Below are 16,288 nucleotides of genomic sequence, written 5' to 3'. Positions count from 1 at the left end.
AGCCCAATTCCGATGAATAATGAGGAAATTATGGTCAAAATACTAAATTGGGCCCAAACTGGATTTTACCTACGACCCAATGATCATGAGGAGGGTCCAAAGGTTTAATCCTATTCCTAAACTAATTAGAATTGATTAGAATCTTCTATAAGATTCTAAAAGATCTTAATTATCCTTTTTTGAAAAGATAAGATCATAGAGTTTGAATTTGAATAAAACTTTCCTTTTTTTAGAGTCCTAATTCTATTCGAATTTAAAGATGTTCAAAGACAGTCAGATATTATTTTTGTGCCTCATATTCTTAAAACAAATTTTATATGGTTGGATAGATCTTGAAATTATCTTTCCAATGATATATTATAATATTAAATCCGAGTTATAACGAAAAAGATATGAAAAGAATACGAAACTCTATCCAAAACTGACACCCTTTCACTATTTCGGCCATATATTTTTATCTACAAAAGATTTTAATTTGATTTTAATTTCATTGGAAAGTAGACTTCAAGAGCTTTCCAACGATATATTATATGTCTTATTTGGACTTCTGGATCAAAAGATATGATAAAAACAAAATCCGTAAAAAACTGTATTTGTCGCAAAACGACAAGCTTGTTGCCTGGCGACAAAGTTGATTTTCGGCGACAGCGCGGAGTTTTATTCCTTTTCAAATTTTGATTAGTTTTCTATCAATTTTCAGACTATTTTCTTATAAATAGGGTCCTGAAACTCCGTTTTAATGGATTCACAACCACCTAATTCTCTCTATTCTCTCTTTAAGCAATTCATGCTTTCTTTCTCTCTCTCTTTCTAAACTAGCTTTTTACAAACACAATTCTGCATTCACAAGATCTTGAAACACCTAGCCAAAGGTTTATACTTTTTTGAGGGTTTGGTCCCAAATCCAGTCTAAACTTTTTAACTCTTTCTTTCAATTTATTTATTTTAATTGTTTGATTTTATTATTTTCATTAAAGTTTACTAACGCGTGTATTTTGTTATTAGAAAGAGGTACGAGGCTTCCAAGTAAGTAATTAGCTTACTCCTTATTTTATTTCAATGTAAAAAGCATGTTTATATTTGTTTAATTCCTAATATCATGTTAGGATGTATTTATTGCTTTCTAGTATCATGTTTAGGGTGTCATTTATTCTTTCTAATATCATGTTAGTACCATATTAGGTTTAAAGCTTTGATCTTTGATGCTTAGTGACATGCTAGGATTTGTTATTAATCTTGTTAATATCATGCCTAGGATCTTACTATTATATTTAAGCTTTAACGTGATTGTTATTATTGTTATTATTATGATTGTTATTATTATGTTGCTTGATGCATATTTATTGTTATTGCTTGATCATGCCTTTTGTGCATGTTTAAAGGGAATTTGTACTTGAAATCACGCTTAATAAGATAATTAATAATTTGGTTTAGGCTAATATGATTTTAATTCAAGTGATCGCCAATAATAGTTTGTTTGTGCATTAATATTCAACCAACATAGATAAACAGGTTTAGGGCTAAACTTATTGTTTGCATGTTAGTCAAAAAGCGCACATGAATACGAGTAGAATAAAGTAGAGGCCTATTTTTATAGGGCGAGTTCCTTCTTTTGTAGATTGGATTCGTACCCTCATCCCCGAACCCTATTTGGTTCTTGACCTTATGGAGTTGACGATCTCCTAGATCGTTAAGGGGTGTAACCTTCACCTCGTGAACGGTTTACAAGTTCCTAAAACTTGTTGGCGACTCTTTTGCTCTCTTTTCTTTCCCTTTGGACGCCACCATACTTAAGTGTATGATCACAGTGGGGTTCAAGCTTGGGGTTATGATGCTTGAAATATTCCCCACAGGATTCATAAATAATTGAAGGGGTAATTTATTGTTGTTAATTGTCAATGCTAGATTAATTTCCTATTGATTGATTTAATGATATGCGGTTAGATTTGGCCAGATTTAATTCGTATGAGTTTAGCAATATTGATTCGAGATTCGAGAGATGAGAATTGATGTTTAGGCTTAGTTTCAATTGGCAGGTTACTTTATAAATGGTTAAGTCGAGATTTGAGAGATGAGATTTAATACCGGTAGATTAATTCTGTGATTGTAATACGTAGTGAAAGCCCTTTATGATCTGGTTAATTGATGCATTGATGATTGATTATTATGTTTTACCCTGAAATATTGTTTATTGGTGAACCTATGCCCTAGGTCTTTTATTCATTGATTTTTCTCTATTCTTACTTTTCCCTACTTTTACTCTTCGTAGTTTAGTTTCCCTTTCAATTACACTATTTTTGGTTACTTAATAATTTAGATTGCTTTAATTTATTAGGAATAGAAAGACTTGTTTTCGCGTGGATTCGACTCTACTTCCCTATCTACATTAGTTAGAGGATTTAGGAATTACTTTTGATTAGGTGATACGACTTTAGCCTGTCAACGTTGGTGAGACTTGAGAGTGAGAATGAATTGTTTCTTGATTATACCCAAAAATTTTTAAAAAAATCGGGTTTTCGGTTTGGACCGGAAAATTCCGGGTTAAACCCGGACCGGACTGAAAACCGGAATAGACAATTTTTAAGGACCGGGACCAGACCTGAATGTTCCGGTCCGGTCCATGTCCGGTTTCCGGTCCGGTTAATTTATGTACACCCCTACTTGCAACGGCTAGGGATTAACCCTAATCATCAGCTATATAAGGCATCATCAACAATGAACACACAACAACCGAGCTACTAAATCACTCAAAGCATACATTGTAATTCATTCTCTTGATATTGTGAAAGTTTGATAGATCCTCATTCTACCCGCGGTTTTTACCTTCATTGAGTTTTCCGCGTCACCAATTCCTTGTGTCATTTCATTATTTTTGCATTATCTTTATTCACGGTTTTATTTAGTTGATTCATAGCCAAGATTTTGTTATTTAATCACACTTGACAAAAATTAGCATAAACAACCATATTTGTGGAAAAACTTAATACATACGTGGTATAATTTATTTTTAATAGGCAACATAAATATGATTCATCTATATCTATTGTAAATTGTTTTATAATAGAAGATACATACATGGTTTTAAATTACATAAAAGAGCACCAAAATGAAACTAAAAACAGTTTCATAACTCACATGACACATACAAGGTAGGTTTGGTATCAAAATGACAAATTAGAAGCAAACACACATAACACACGTCGTTGTACTCATTGTAGTAGTTCAAAGAAGTTTGATTAGGAAGATTAAGAGGCATTACTTCTGACTATGTTTCTGATTCCAAGATTTGATATCTGAGTATAATTTTTTTAAATAGTATAATTTTTCGGGTAAAAAATAACACATAACGTAGGGTCTACGCGATATGATACTGAGAAACTTGATATGTGATCTTCTCATGAGCAAGATAATGAAGGAGCAGAGGACGCAAGTGAAGATAGCTAACCAACGAGTTTCGGAAATTGTGGTGACATAAACTCCTGTCATAAAAGCTACCAGAGTTGCATAAAACGATATCAGCAGCAGTTTGATGGTCATATATACAAGCAGCACCTGAAACGTCTGTTGTATTTCTTTTATTTCTTTTTCATCCCAACGTAAGCGATCTAAATCCTGATGTGACAATAACCAAAGAAGACAAAAAAGGACCAACATAGAGCTGCACATCCCTACCACATCCGCAACCATAAACACTTGGAATGCTGCCTTCTTCCCTAAATTGGGAATTCCGATGTCACCTTTGTATCCGCCATATTATCTCAAATAACCCTCCACCTACAACCCAAACACCACCCCCACCTGAAAGATAGTCAACCAGATCCACAAAGAAACCAGCCTAGATGATTGATTATGTGTGTGCAGTTGATTCTGCAACTTCTCATTGGTGTAATTTTGTTGCCTATGATGATTTTCATGTTCCATTAAAGGCTTTCATTGCTCAGATGTCAAGTGTAACAGAACCAGCTACTTACTTTGAAGCAACACAACACACTACTAGAAAACAGCCAAATAACGACGGAATTCCGTCGGAATTAGTGGTCGGAAAACGTTTTGTAGGAAAATGGGCTTTTTCCGATGGAATTTCCGTCGGAAACACTATTCCAACAGAATTTCCGACGGAATTCAGTCCGCTGGAAAATATTTAGGTTCGAGAAAGTCCGTCGCAAGTTTCCGACGGATTGAGTTCTGTCGGTTTGTTGCGACGGAAATTCCGTCGGAAACTTATTTAAAAAAAAAAACGCCCTCCACCACCCCACCACCAGCCCACATCACCAGCAACAACCCCGCACCACCAGACCTCGATCCCACCTTCAAACACCAGCCCCGATTCCACCATTAAACACCACCGACACCAAAAACACCCACAGTAGCCACTAATCCACCTTCAAACACCGCCACCGACACCAACCCTAGCCCTCTCCCACCTTTAAACACCACCACGCCAAAATAAACCCCAACAAACACAAAACTTAGCAAAAAAAAACTGAAAATAACCCCAATAATCGAAAATCAACCCCAAAATTAAACCCCAAACACCACCACACCAAAAATAAACCCCAAAAAACACAAAACTTAGCAAAAAAATGAAAATAACCCCAATAATCGAAAATCAACCCAAAAATACGAAAATTGAGACAAAAAAATCGAAAAACACCACACAAATAAATCAAAACCAATAGATCTACATATTTAGCAAGAATTTCATAAAGAAAATTCCAAACATATAACTTTCATAATTTTTTACAAAGATGGAATTAAAGATACATGACATTAACCAAACAAAATTATGAAGATTTTATCTGATCTGGTTGAAATTTTCTGATCTAGTTTGATTCTAACAGAAGTAATGAATAATAATATGTTGAAGAGAACAACAAAACCAAAAAAATGTATTTGCATAAAAAAAAACCTAATAATATATTATCAATTCTCTTTCATTCATGTTCTCTATTTGAATAAAAAAAAAACTACTTTCTCTCACATGATATTATATTTTTATTAAAATAAATTAACGATCCTTTTCTCAACTTATCTATTATATAATTACAGAGTCGTTTTTGCAGCACTTAACCATATCGCTCCAAACCTCCAACTCTCAATTCTCATGCACTCCCCCCCCCCCTAACTTCCAAATAATTGCATGCTACAATATTTAAGAGTTAATTTTGCAACACTTCACCACAATCCTTCAAATCCCCAACTCTTAATTCTCATGCACTCTTTTTTTTAAAAAAATAATATTTTATTTGGCATCCAAACAACTTCCACCTCTCTTAACTTCCACTATTACTTTTCGTAATAACTCCCAACTACCCAAAAAACTACCTTTTTATTATATACCAAGTACTAGCTATATATATAAAAATCAACTTCCGGATTTGAAATATAATTTTATTATATATCGAGAACTATATAAAAATCAATTTCACATATTTGAAATAAAATTGTGTTAATAAAATTTTTTTTTATACATAGCGTGCATTTTGCACGGGTACACTCTAGTACAATATAATATTAGAGCAAATAAAGTCTCTTGAAACTTGGTGTAAATGAAAATGATATTATTATATTAAAAAAACAAAGACAGTATTCCCTCTATTGCAAATTAATTGCAACAATTAGATGTCGTATGACTTATTAATGAATCAATTTTATTTCAAAAAGGAAAAAAAAAATAATTAATTGCAACAATTTATTTTTTCATTCATTTGTCTATAGTAAATAAAAGTACTCCCTTCGTTCTTTTTAAATGCATCACTTGCCTTTTATGGGTGTTTTATTTTAAATGCATCACTTCTATATTTGTTAACTTAATACTGTATTTCTCTCTCTTACATTAAGTCATCCCACTCAAATTAATTTATCATTTCTCTTCTTCTCAGGCCCCACTTATATAATACTTTCTCTCACAAACTTTCTCTTTCAAACCCGTAGGAAATTTCCGACGGATTTTTAATCTGTCGGAAAATATACCATTTCCGACGAAATTAATTCCGTCGAAAATTTGCGATGGATTTTACAGCCTTTCTAATGGAATTTAGTAAAATAATAATAAAAAAAAACCCCCCCCCAAACCCTAATTAAAACGGCTCCCCTACCCCATATTTCACATTTCTCTCTCTCTCCGCCTCTCTTCCTCTCATCTTCTCTTTCTCTCTCCTCGATCTCCTCATCCCTTCTCTTCTGACTACCCTTCCCTCCTCTCCTAACTCCCCTTCCCTCCTCTCCTCCTCCTCCTCCTCTCATCAACGCCTTCTCCTCTTCTCTTTCTATCTCCTCTTCTCCTCCCTCTTCTCTTCTCACGGTCTTTAATGATTTTTAAGGTCGAGTACGACCATGAAAATGCTAGATCTAGCGTTTTCATGGTCGAATTTGACCTTATTAAACCAAGTTCGAGGGAATTTCGAAGGTTTTTTTATTTTTAAGGTACGTTTTAATGTTTTTATTTTTGTTTATTATTTTATTTTTTTGGATGGTTTTAGGTTGGTGTGTTTGATTGTCAGTTCGGTGGTGGTGGTGGTGGTGGTCGTCGTCTTATGTGTTGAGGGTTTTAGGTGGGTGGGTTGGAGTATGGGTTCGGTCGAGTTGAGTGTTTAGGTGGGTAGATCTGGGTTAAGTGGGTATGGGTTTGGGTTCGGTGGTGGTGATCACTACAAGAAATAACCTAATTTTGGGTTCGGGTTTTGGGTGTTAGGTTGGTATTTTAATTTTTATTTTCATATTTTTTAATTTTTGGTTGTGATTTTGTTTCAACGGTTTTGGTTGTGATTTTGTTTCAACGGTGACGGTGGTGGTGGGGTGGTTTGCTTAGGTGGGGTGGTAAATCTGGGCTTGTTTGTGTAGGTTAGGGTTTTGGTGGTTGAGGGTGGTGGAACGGGTTAGGGGGTTGGTGATACGGGTGGTGTGAGCTGGTTGGTGGTGGTTGATACGCCGTGCCATGGTGGCACGGGGTTTTTATTAATTTCTTAAAACAATTTCCGACGGAATTTACTATTCCGTCAGGAATTTCACACGGATTTTTTTGGTGCTAGAAAACCTCCTTCGACGGAAAATTCCGTCGGAAGAAGACAAATTTCCTACAAACGCTTTTTCGACAATCGGTTACAATGGAATTCCGTCGAAAACGAGTTTTCCGACGAATTTTGGGGTGGTTCCGACATAAATTTCCGTCGAAAATGACCCTTTTTCTAGTTGTGAATCATGAAATTTAAGATATTTTTATAATTTAGGATTTATGTAAGTATAAGGGTAATATTACAGTCGAAATAACTGTGTGGAATTGGTCTAGATAGATAAAATTGTGCATGCTTAGTTTTAGGAAAACAATTGGCTTTAAAATCCTATCTCTTTATTTTATAAAAAGGATTTTATTTTATTTATTTTCAAAAATCAATTAAACTAATAAAATTTATTTTGTTTTCCAAAATTTACGGCATACTCCCCACGATCTTTTCTTAAGTCATGACTTGATACATTGAGGAGTTCATGCCCTTGAATTTAGGACATGTTCTTCTTAGTGGTTGGAGTAGTGGGCGTTATGGATGAGTTGCACAAAGATATTTTTCCAAGTAGAATCTTGGTCTATAAATAGGTAATTAATTTTAGTTGGAAAAATCTCCCTTGCTCAAATAGATTTCAACTTTTGTTTTCTTTAATGGAGTCAAGAGTCTAATTCCACATTAGTGAAATAGAGTGTTCTAATGTCTTTGTACTAGAAGTTATTCTTTCAAATTGTATTTTGGAGAATTGGGAAGTTTGAGTGAACTTTTGTTTATGAGAGAGAGAAGTGAGAAAGAGAAGAGAAAAAGAGAAGAATAGAGAAGAGTAACAAGTTGGGTGATTTGTTCCTTGCGGCGTTGGGTTCGTTGAGAAACTCAAAGTTAGAGTCTTTAGTTTGTAGTAGGTTTTTTGCCCTGCTATTCTAGTGAAGATACAATTCAATTATTTTCCTAAAATACCAAGTTGTCGTGGTTTTTCTTCTTGATTAGGGCCAAGGAGTTTTCCACGTAAAATCTCTCTTGCACTTTCACTTCCTTAAGTTTACTTATTTTTATTTTCACAAAAAGTTTGATAAATATGTTATACTACAATTCAAAACCCCCCCCCCCTCTTGTAGTATTCATTGAAACAACACAATGGTTGTTTTTGCTTTCTTCTCTTTTCTTCCTCCTTAAACTCTCAAATTTAACCGAAGATTTCCCACTATACAAAAACGGAGAGTATTATATCAAATTCATCAATTAAACATCATGCACCCTTGGCCACACACAAGGAATACGAGTATTAAACTTACAGTGGGATTCCTGACATAGCAAGTGCAAAGGAGTTTGTTAGGAATGGTTGAACTCTCCAGCTAAGTTTGCATCTATCTCAATCAAGTACTTCGCCAATTCAAAGTTTCCATATTTAACTGCAGAGTGAAGGATGGTGTTGCCTTTTACGTCTTTTACCTTCCACGGCGGTAGTGGTAGTGGTAGTGGTAATTCTCCTCGCCCTTTCAAATTCATCCATATATATTTGAGTCCCAAAACGGATCTGGCTTATCTGGTGCAACATCTCAAGATGGAGAGGTGTTTTGCCAAGGTGGTTAGTTTGACAAAGAAGGGCAGGGTACTTATTCAATGCATCCACAATCAACTTTTCTTCTGGATAAGCCTCAGACTTGAACCTGTATAAATTTTTATTTAGCAATTGTTTGAGACCCTGAATTGCTAAATGAATAATGTTGCTTCCGTCAGGTAGTCGAGAAAGAAATTGTTTTTCATCGTTTAGCATTATTTCTTTTAAGGTATCCCACTTCCCATTTCCAACTGCTTCATACAAATCATTACTCATAAGCTCATCTTTTATTACCTCTTTCTCAATTTCCTTCTCCTGCAACAACAACATTGTACATTTTACACTTCAGTTTGGTAATTATCAACCACATTAGTTTTCTAAAACATCTCCAATGTTGTAGCTTGTCTTGCCACATCTGATTTTTGAACTACAAAGGTTTTAAGCTACAAAGTTCCACATTGATTGGCTACAACACCTTGTAGCTTGCCTCATCAAACAATTGTTTAATTTTTTTTTTTTTATTTCATGTTTATTATTTTATTAAAATTATTATATACTATAATATTTTTTATTTACTACTTGTATATCATAGATTGATAGATATTATATTTAGGATAATATTTGTCGCAGATTAGGATATATTAAATGTATATTTTGTATGTTTATCGTATCTTAGGCCTAGCGTTGCAAACTCTATATATTTGATCAATGATACACACTCCAGATTGAGGAGTTTTCCCGAAATCTAACACAGATGAATGTGGTTTTTTTTCCTACCTTTTTAGTTTATACAAATAAAACCAAAAAAAATTAAAAAATCAATTTCTGATTCATAAAAATTAAAATTTTTGAAAATAGTGTGATTGAATTAAAACAAAAAAAAAAAAAAAAAAAAAAAAAAAAAAAAAAAAACAGAAACATATCACATATCTATCATATTAAGTATTGTATTTTTTTTTTTTTAATCTCTATCTCTACTCCGTAGCATTTTGCTTGCCAAGCAATTTTACACACATAGTCTTAAGTCTTCCAAATTATTTCCAATCGGTGAAAATTACTTTGCATTATTTTTTTAATTAGAAAAATATATATATATTCTTCAAATTTTCAAGCAGTGTTGCTCATTAAAGCAGGTCTTCCAATGTTATTCCAATGGTCAAGCTACTACTTTAATACTTTAAAATTTGCAAGCACGACCCTATAATAAACCATTGGAGATGCTCTAAGATCATCTTTATTTGATCAAATAATTCAAGTTTTAACTTAATCAAACTGAATAAATACTAATTTTTGCCATTGAAAAATAAAGGTGACTGTTTACCAAATTAATTAAATTTTTGTTGATTAATTTATATTTTTGCAATATATGCTAATCACTTAGAGCAACTCCAACAGTGTAAAATTAGGACTAGCTTGCAATTTATGAAACTAATAAATAATTAGCTTAACCATTGGAATTGCATTACCAAATTAGCTGGGCAAAGCTATTCGCTTAGCTAAGCTAATTAGCTTAGCAAATTGTGGGAATTAAAAAAATTAAATAAATAAATAAAATTATTAAAAATTAGCTTAATCATTGTGGGATTAATTAGCTACAAGGTAGATTAGCTTTGCAATCCTAGTTGGCATGGCAAGCTAATTTCACAATTAGCTTACCTTTGGAGTTGCTCTTATTAGCCAAACAAAATAATTTATAGATAAAAAATGGATTTACAGTTACATTCTTTCGAAACCAGTATGTCCTAACTTGTTAGATCTAGATGTGTAGTAGCAAAATATCAACTTTGGCACTAACGACTGGAGACCCTTGAAAAACAAATGTAGCAAAAATGGATCTACATTTGTTTTAATTTTATTGCCGATACCATAGAGGTCGTGGTCACACCACGAAGCTCTCAAAGCCCGTACGAGGGGTAAAATTAATTCGTAAAAGCCCGTATGAGGGGTAAAATTGTAATTTCATTTAAAACATTTCTTTTATTCCAAATAAAACTCATAAAACGTAATTATCAATCCTAATCCTATTAGGATTCAAAAGAACCTTCTAAAAGATTCTAGAAGACTATAATCAATCCTATTGCATTAGGAATGATAATTCATAATAAACCCTCCTCTAGATCATTGGGTCGCGCATAAACATAAACATTGTTGAGTTGAGCTTCAAAGACGTGGGTAGTTATTACCTTAATATTAGGATGCTTTAGTTAGTGGAGTTTTGCATGGCTTAATAATAGGATATGATTGTTCTTAGTAGTGGAGACGTGAAGTAGTTTAGGAGTAGGTTAGTGGTCCTACTTTCTAGCTTTGGTTTGTTAACATTAAGCTTATATATAACTTTGTATATATCTGTAAATTTGTGTGTGGAAAATGAATTAGAATTTTAGTTGTTTTTTCTCATTCCTTCTCTAGATTTTATATTTCTATCTATATTAAAATATCTAACAAACATCAAACCGAGTCTAGTTTAGTAATTTGGCCATAACTTCCTCAGTATTCATCGGAATTGAGCTTATAATATACGTTGGAAATCTCTTTTCGAACCCCATCCAACTATTCTATTATTGGACACTTGCTATGGACCAAACCAAACTGGATTGACTGTTTTCTTAAAATAGGTTTTCAAAAACAAAGAGAAAGAAAAGAATTAAAACTTAACCGCAACACTAGACTTTCCACACTTTCACTTCATTCGATTATGATTTGACGTGAAAGGTACTCATCACCGGGTTTGATTTTGGGAGACACAAATGGGTGTCTACAATAATACAAATATTAAACCTCATATTTTCTTAATCCTTAATTAATTAATAGTCAAATATTACATTATATTTTTAAGACTTTTTTTGGATTTTTTAAAAAAATATATTATTCGCATTAAAATATGGTTTAAGGTGTAGTTTGGTCTAAATTTTTTTTTTAAACTGCAACACCCGGCTTGGTCACATTTAAAAACCGCATCGTACTTTTCAAACTGTACTCTGAACGGCCTTAGAAAAAAGCAGCAAAATATCTCAATGAAGGAGTGCTAAGCTGTAGTAGTAAGGGAGGAAATGACGGAGTGACAGATAAAATGTTAGTGTAATGGGTATTTTTATGATTAGTATAAGTACCAATTTTAAGGATACTTAGTGTACATTGTACTAAAATATATTGTATTCGATACTGAAATTGTAGTGATGGTTAGTGTACTCTTGAAATTATTGCTAGTGAACTTGTTTTCATCCTTGGAATTTCGGACCATAATTATTAATTACCCATTATTGTTGAGGAGAGATTTTCCACGTAAAAACCTTCTGGGTTGTGTTTGCCTTTTCATATTTTATAATTTTTCCCGACATTGTGTTTACCAGTACCTTAGACCCCAACAGAAGTTACCCCCACTCAGAATATCTCCCAACTACCTCAAAAATAGTCTTACCTAGAGGTGATCAATGGGCAGGCCGAACTGAGTTCGGGCCGGGCCAAGATTAAAGAATCAGCCCATTTATCGGATCATGCCGGGCCGGGACTAACTTCAGGCCGGAAATGTGTGCCCAAACCCGCCTAAACTAGGCGGGCCATGTGGGCTTTTCTGGTCAATTTTCAATCGGATCAAAAAAATCAACTAAAATTGCATAAACTTGATTTTCCAAGCCCGCCTAAATTTTTAAAAAAATATTGGGTTGGGCCAGGCCTAATCCGATTTCGGGCCGAAAATAGGTGTCCAAAGCCCGCCCAAAACCGGGTCGGGCCCACAAGTTGTGCTCAACTTGATCACCTTTAGTCTTACCAACTTGAAAATCAATAGTTACGATGGTTTTGAGGGTATTTTTAGGTGGATTAACGGTAAAAATCCGATTAGAGGTAACATTTTATCTTTCATAGTAGTTTCTTATATTATTTTTTTATTAGGTAGTTTTTCATAAAATTTGGTTTTTATTAGGTAGTTTGTGACAAAAAAAATCCTTTTTAAAACTTGTTAGATCTATCAATAGGTGTAGTAGCAAAATACCAACTTTTAGAACTAAACAGTACAGAACATTCAAAACCAAATGTTGCAAGTAATTAATTTAAAATGTTCTTCCTTAAAAAAAAAAAAAAAAAAATTAATTAATTAAGTTGATATGTTTCTTTTATCATAATGATTACAAAATTTTAGGGTTCGTTTGGTATCGCTGTGGTTTTCTGTTTTTTGGTTTTTTGTTTTTTAAAAGTATATTATATATATTACATAGTGAATTAAAAATTATTTAAACTTATTAAAATCATGATAATTTTGAAAACTGACAATAGAAAAGTGAAAACATCTTTTTCTTGTTTCTTGTTTTTGGTTTTTAGTTTTAAAAAAAAAAAAACTGGAAACTGAAAGCCAAAAATTATGTCAAATAAGCCCTTAATAATTAATATCTCTAATTATCAAAAAGTTGATATCATGAAATTATTTATTATTAAGACAATTTAATTGTGCAATGTCCCACGTGACTATGTTATATTAAATCACAAAATCTAGTTAAATCAGAGTTCCTAAAGAGCCAAAGTAACCTCGAGGTTACGGGATCGATCCTTGCCCCCCGCATATGCTGGAATTTCCCCCGCCCCCTGTTGTACCCGCCCTTGTGGCTCATATGAATCAAAAAAAAAAAAAAAAAAAACCGCAAAAAATTATAAATTAAATTTTTGCATACCACAAAGTGAAGACACTTGTTTGGTTTTGATTCAATTTGAGCTTCGGCTGAGATATCCAGCTTGTTGTTGATAACAAAGTGATCAAAAAGAGTTTGTGCAGAAACACCCTCCTTATTTTCTATGGAAAAATTAGCATTATGTTCAACCATAGCTTTTACCATTCTGAAATCATGGTTCATCACAGCCATATGCATTGGTGTGTTCCCGTCATCATCCTGTTGATTGATGAGCTCCACGGGAATTTCTGGCTTTTCCAAAAAATTTCTTGCCTCTAAGGAAGTCGGAAATCTTATGTAATGTAACACATTTTTTCCCTTTGGATCACATATCTCGATTGACTCAGGACAATCGTTAATTATGGCATCAACAACAGGTAAATTAGAGCGTACTGCAGCTCTAAGTAGAGGGGTCATCCCGTCTGCATCACACCAACAACATACCTCACTATTTTTCTCTACTAACGACTTTACCAAGGACAGCAACATGTCTTCATTTTCTTGTACGAAAAAACTATTCCTGGTAGACAATGTTGCCCCTTGGCTAATAAGCGAGTTTATCATATGTATGGCTGACATTTCAGTACCTATAACATATATACCAGAGGGAGTAGTATTTTTTCTTTTTTTTAAAGGATAAATATAAGGAATCAAATAGATAGGCATTGTTAGGATCGTAACTACACACCTTTAGTGTCATACATAACCGCGAGATGAAGTGGAGTTTGTTTGAGATGGTAAACCCAAGGAGATCATCGTCGCTGTAGATAGCCACTGCGGCTTCCACGTCTCTGGCCTTAGCTTCCTTGAGAAACTCTACATCTCCTCTTGCTGCTGCCTTATAGATTTCTTTCTTCATCATATACTTAAATGGCTAGTTAACTTTTGTTTCTTAATCCAGAGTTTGAAATTGAAACCCAAGTCAAGTGTATAACCGAGTTTTGGCAGAGAAGAAATTATGAGAAATGGAAGTTGATAATGTACAAGGCAGAGAATTGTGATGGGGAGGATAAAGGGCTAATACTGACATTAAACATTTTAATTTGAAAATACATGTGAAATTTTCAAGGAAATTATACTTTATTTAAAAGGAGGAGTAGAGCACGAAAGTACGGGCTTGTTCTGATTGACTGAACTGAGCTGATCTTATTGGAACTGAACTGAATATTTTACAAGAGGGGGAGATTAAGATAAGTGAACTGAATTGAACGGAAATTAAGCTGAATAGAACATGCCTGACTGAAATAGCATAGAGAGATAAGAGAAGGTCTCAATTATTGGATTTCGTTCCCTTATTTTTGTTGTTTTTGTTTTGGTTTTTTCAACACATCTTAATTGCATAGGTAGTTGAATAATTTCATCAAATAATTTTAACACAAAGATTAAATTTCATAAAATCTCAAACTTAAAGTGCACGTCAGGTGGCTATGTTGCTATGAGAAAGTAAACCAAACATATGTATTCTCTATGTTTTTTTTTTTTTTTTTTTGTAAAATACATCAGTTTGCCGAACACATTTGTCAAGACGTAACTTTGACCATTAATATCTTTACATGTCCATTAGTAAAAATTGTAATAAAATTCTTATAAAAAAAATTGTAACAAAATTATATTCTGAAAGCAGATTTTATGACAAATCTAATGATGTAAAACATAATACGAATAACATTTAGTTATTATATAATACTCTTTCCGTCCCATAATATAGTTCTTGTTTTCCTATTGTAGAGATTCAAAATGTTGTTTATGTTTTTATTTTTGAATAGTATGTAAAAACTATTATGCCCTTACTTTTTAACTTTATTTATTGAACTTTTTAAATTACCATTAAATTATCCACTTGCATTGTACTTTTCACTTTTATTAATGTATTTCATCTACCTTTTCTTCGTAGTATTTTTTAAATTTCGTGAAAAAACACAAATAAGAACTATAGTATGCCACTATGAGACGGAGTAATAGTAAAAAAAAAAAAAAATATTACATAACATGTGATTAATGCAAAAAATCAAATTGATGCATTTAAAAAACAATGGAAGAAGTTGTAATTTAATTTACATTGAAAGTTAGGTTAACAGTTTGACACGTGCTTCGCTCAACTACTAAAAATAAAATTATCTTTAGAAGTACATAAAATTGAACCAAACGAGCCATATTATAGTGGGCCAATACCGCAATATGCCAGTATTTACTCATTTGACCAATTCCACAATATAAAATGGAGCCCATTGTACTGGTGATAGCAACCTAGCTCTACATACCACTTGTTTAAAATTGAGCAAAAATGCAAAGTAAATACTGGTAATAATTATATTGGTTATGGCCAACTACTTTCTGAAACCTATATAAATGACAAAGTGACAAGTATGATTGTATGAAGTACTCCTCTGTTTTAAAATATTTGCTCCATTTATTTTGGCCGTTTTTAAATATTTGATTTATTTTCTTATTTGGAAAGTTTTTACAATATTCAGTTAATTTCTCTCACCAAGTAGACCCAACAATAATAATTACATATTCTCTCTTTTTCAATTCTCTTCACTACTTTTGGTTTTTACAATTTTTTATTCTTCCACCATCCCCATTACTTTCCTATTTTATTCAATTTCTCATAAAACTCCACGCATAAAGAAATGAAACAAGTATTTAAAAACGGATGAAGTATAATTTAAGTACCGTTTCTTACCACAATAATATATATATATATATATATATATATATATATATATATATATATATATATATATATATATATATATATATATAATGAAATACTCCGTTTTACACGTGCATAATTTACAAAATTTCAAACCTCAAGCTGTCCAGTGCCCACCGACAGGCTACACCGCTACAGCCTACATGGCTATTGGCTAATGTGTAGTTATTATTTAATTGATAGAGTATTTTAACAAAGTTAATCATTTACTCCTTTATCCCAATGTAGTGAGTGGCAGGTGTACTTCTCAGGATAGCGTTACTAGAGAGTAGAGACTAGCATTGGAACAAGGCTAGTTGATGGTGGAGTTAACTGTAACTAGGCTGAGAGGGCTTTTTTTTTTTTTTTTTTT

The 16,288-nt window shown here is 32.9% G+C and overlaps 1 protein-coding gene across 2 annotated transcripts; it reads right to left on the bottom strand.

The window, feature by feature from the left end:
- Positions 1 to 5,629: 5,629 nt before the first annotated feature.
- Positions 5,630 to 15,117, bottom strand: LOC110702008 (delta-latroinsectotoxin-Lt1a-like). 2 transcript variants are annotated; one of them, XM_021879646.1, is made up of 3 exons: positions 13,909 to 15,117; positions 13,224 to 13,807; positions 5,630 to 8,874 (listed from the first exon to the last, which is right to left on the bottom strand). In XM_021879646.1, exons 1-3 carry the CDS (start codon positions 13,922 to 13,924, stop codon positions 8,407 to 8,409), a joined length of 1,068 nt encoding a protein of 355 aa, XP_021735338.1. In that variant the 5' UTR covers positions 13,925 to 15,117; the 3' UTR covers positions 5,630 to 8,406. The 2 variants fall into 2 exon arrangements, with proteins under 2 accessions (XP_021735338.1, XP_021735337.1); XM_021879645.1 differs by having other exon boundaries at positions 13,224 to 15,113.
- Positions 15,118 to 16,288: the final 1,171 nt, after the last annotated feature.

The sequence above is a fragment of the Chenopodium quinoa genome, unplaced genomic scaffold, assembly GCF_001683475.1.
Source record: "Chenopodium quinoa cultivar QQ74 unplaced genomic scaffold, ASM168347v1, whole genome shotgun sequence".
NCBI classification, from domain to species: Eukaryota; Viridiplantae; Streptophyta; class Magnoliopsida; order Caryophyllales; family Amaranthaceae; genus Chenopodium; species Chenopodium quinoa.
Note: the sequence above shows the minus strand (reverse complement) of the source record. Positions and strands in the feature narration are given on the sequence as shown.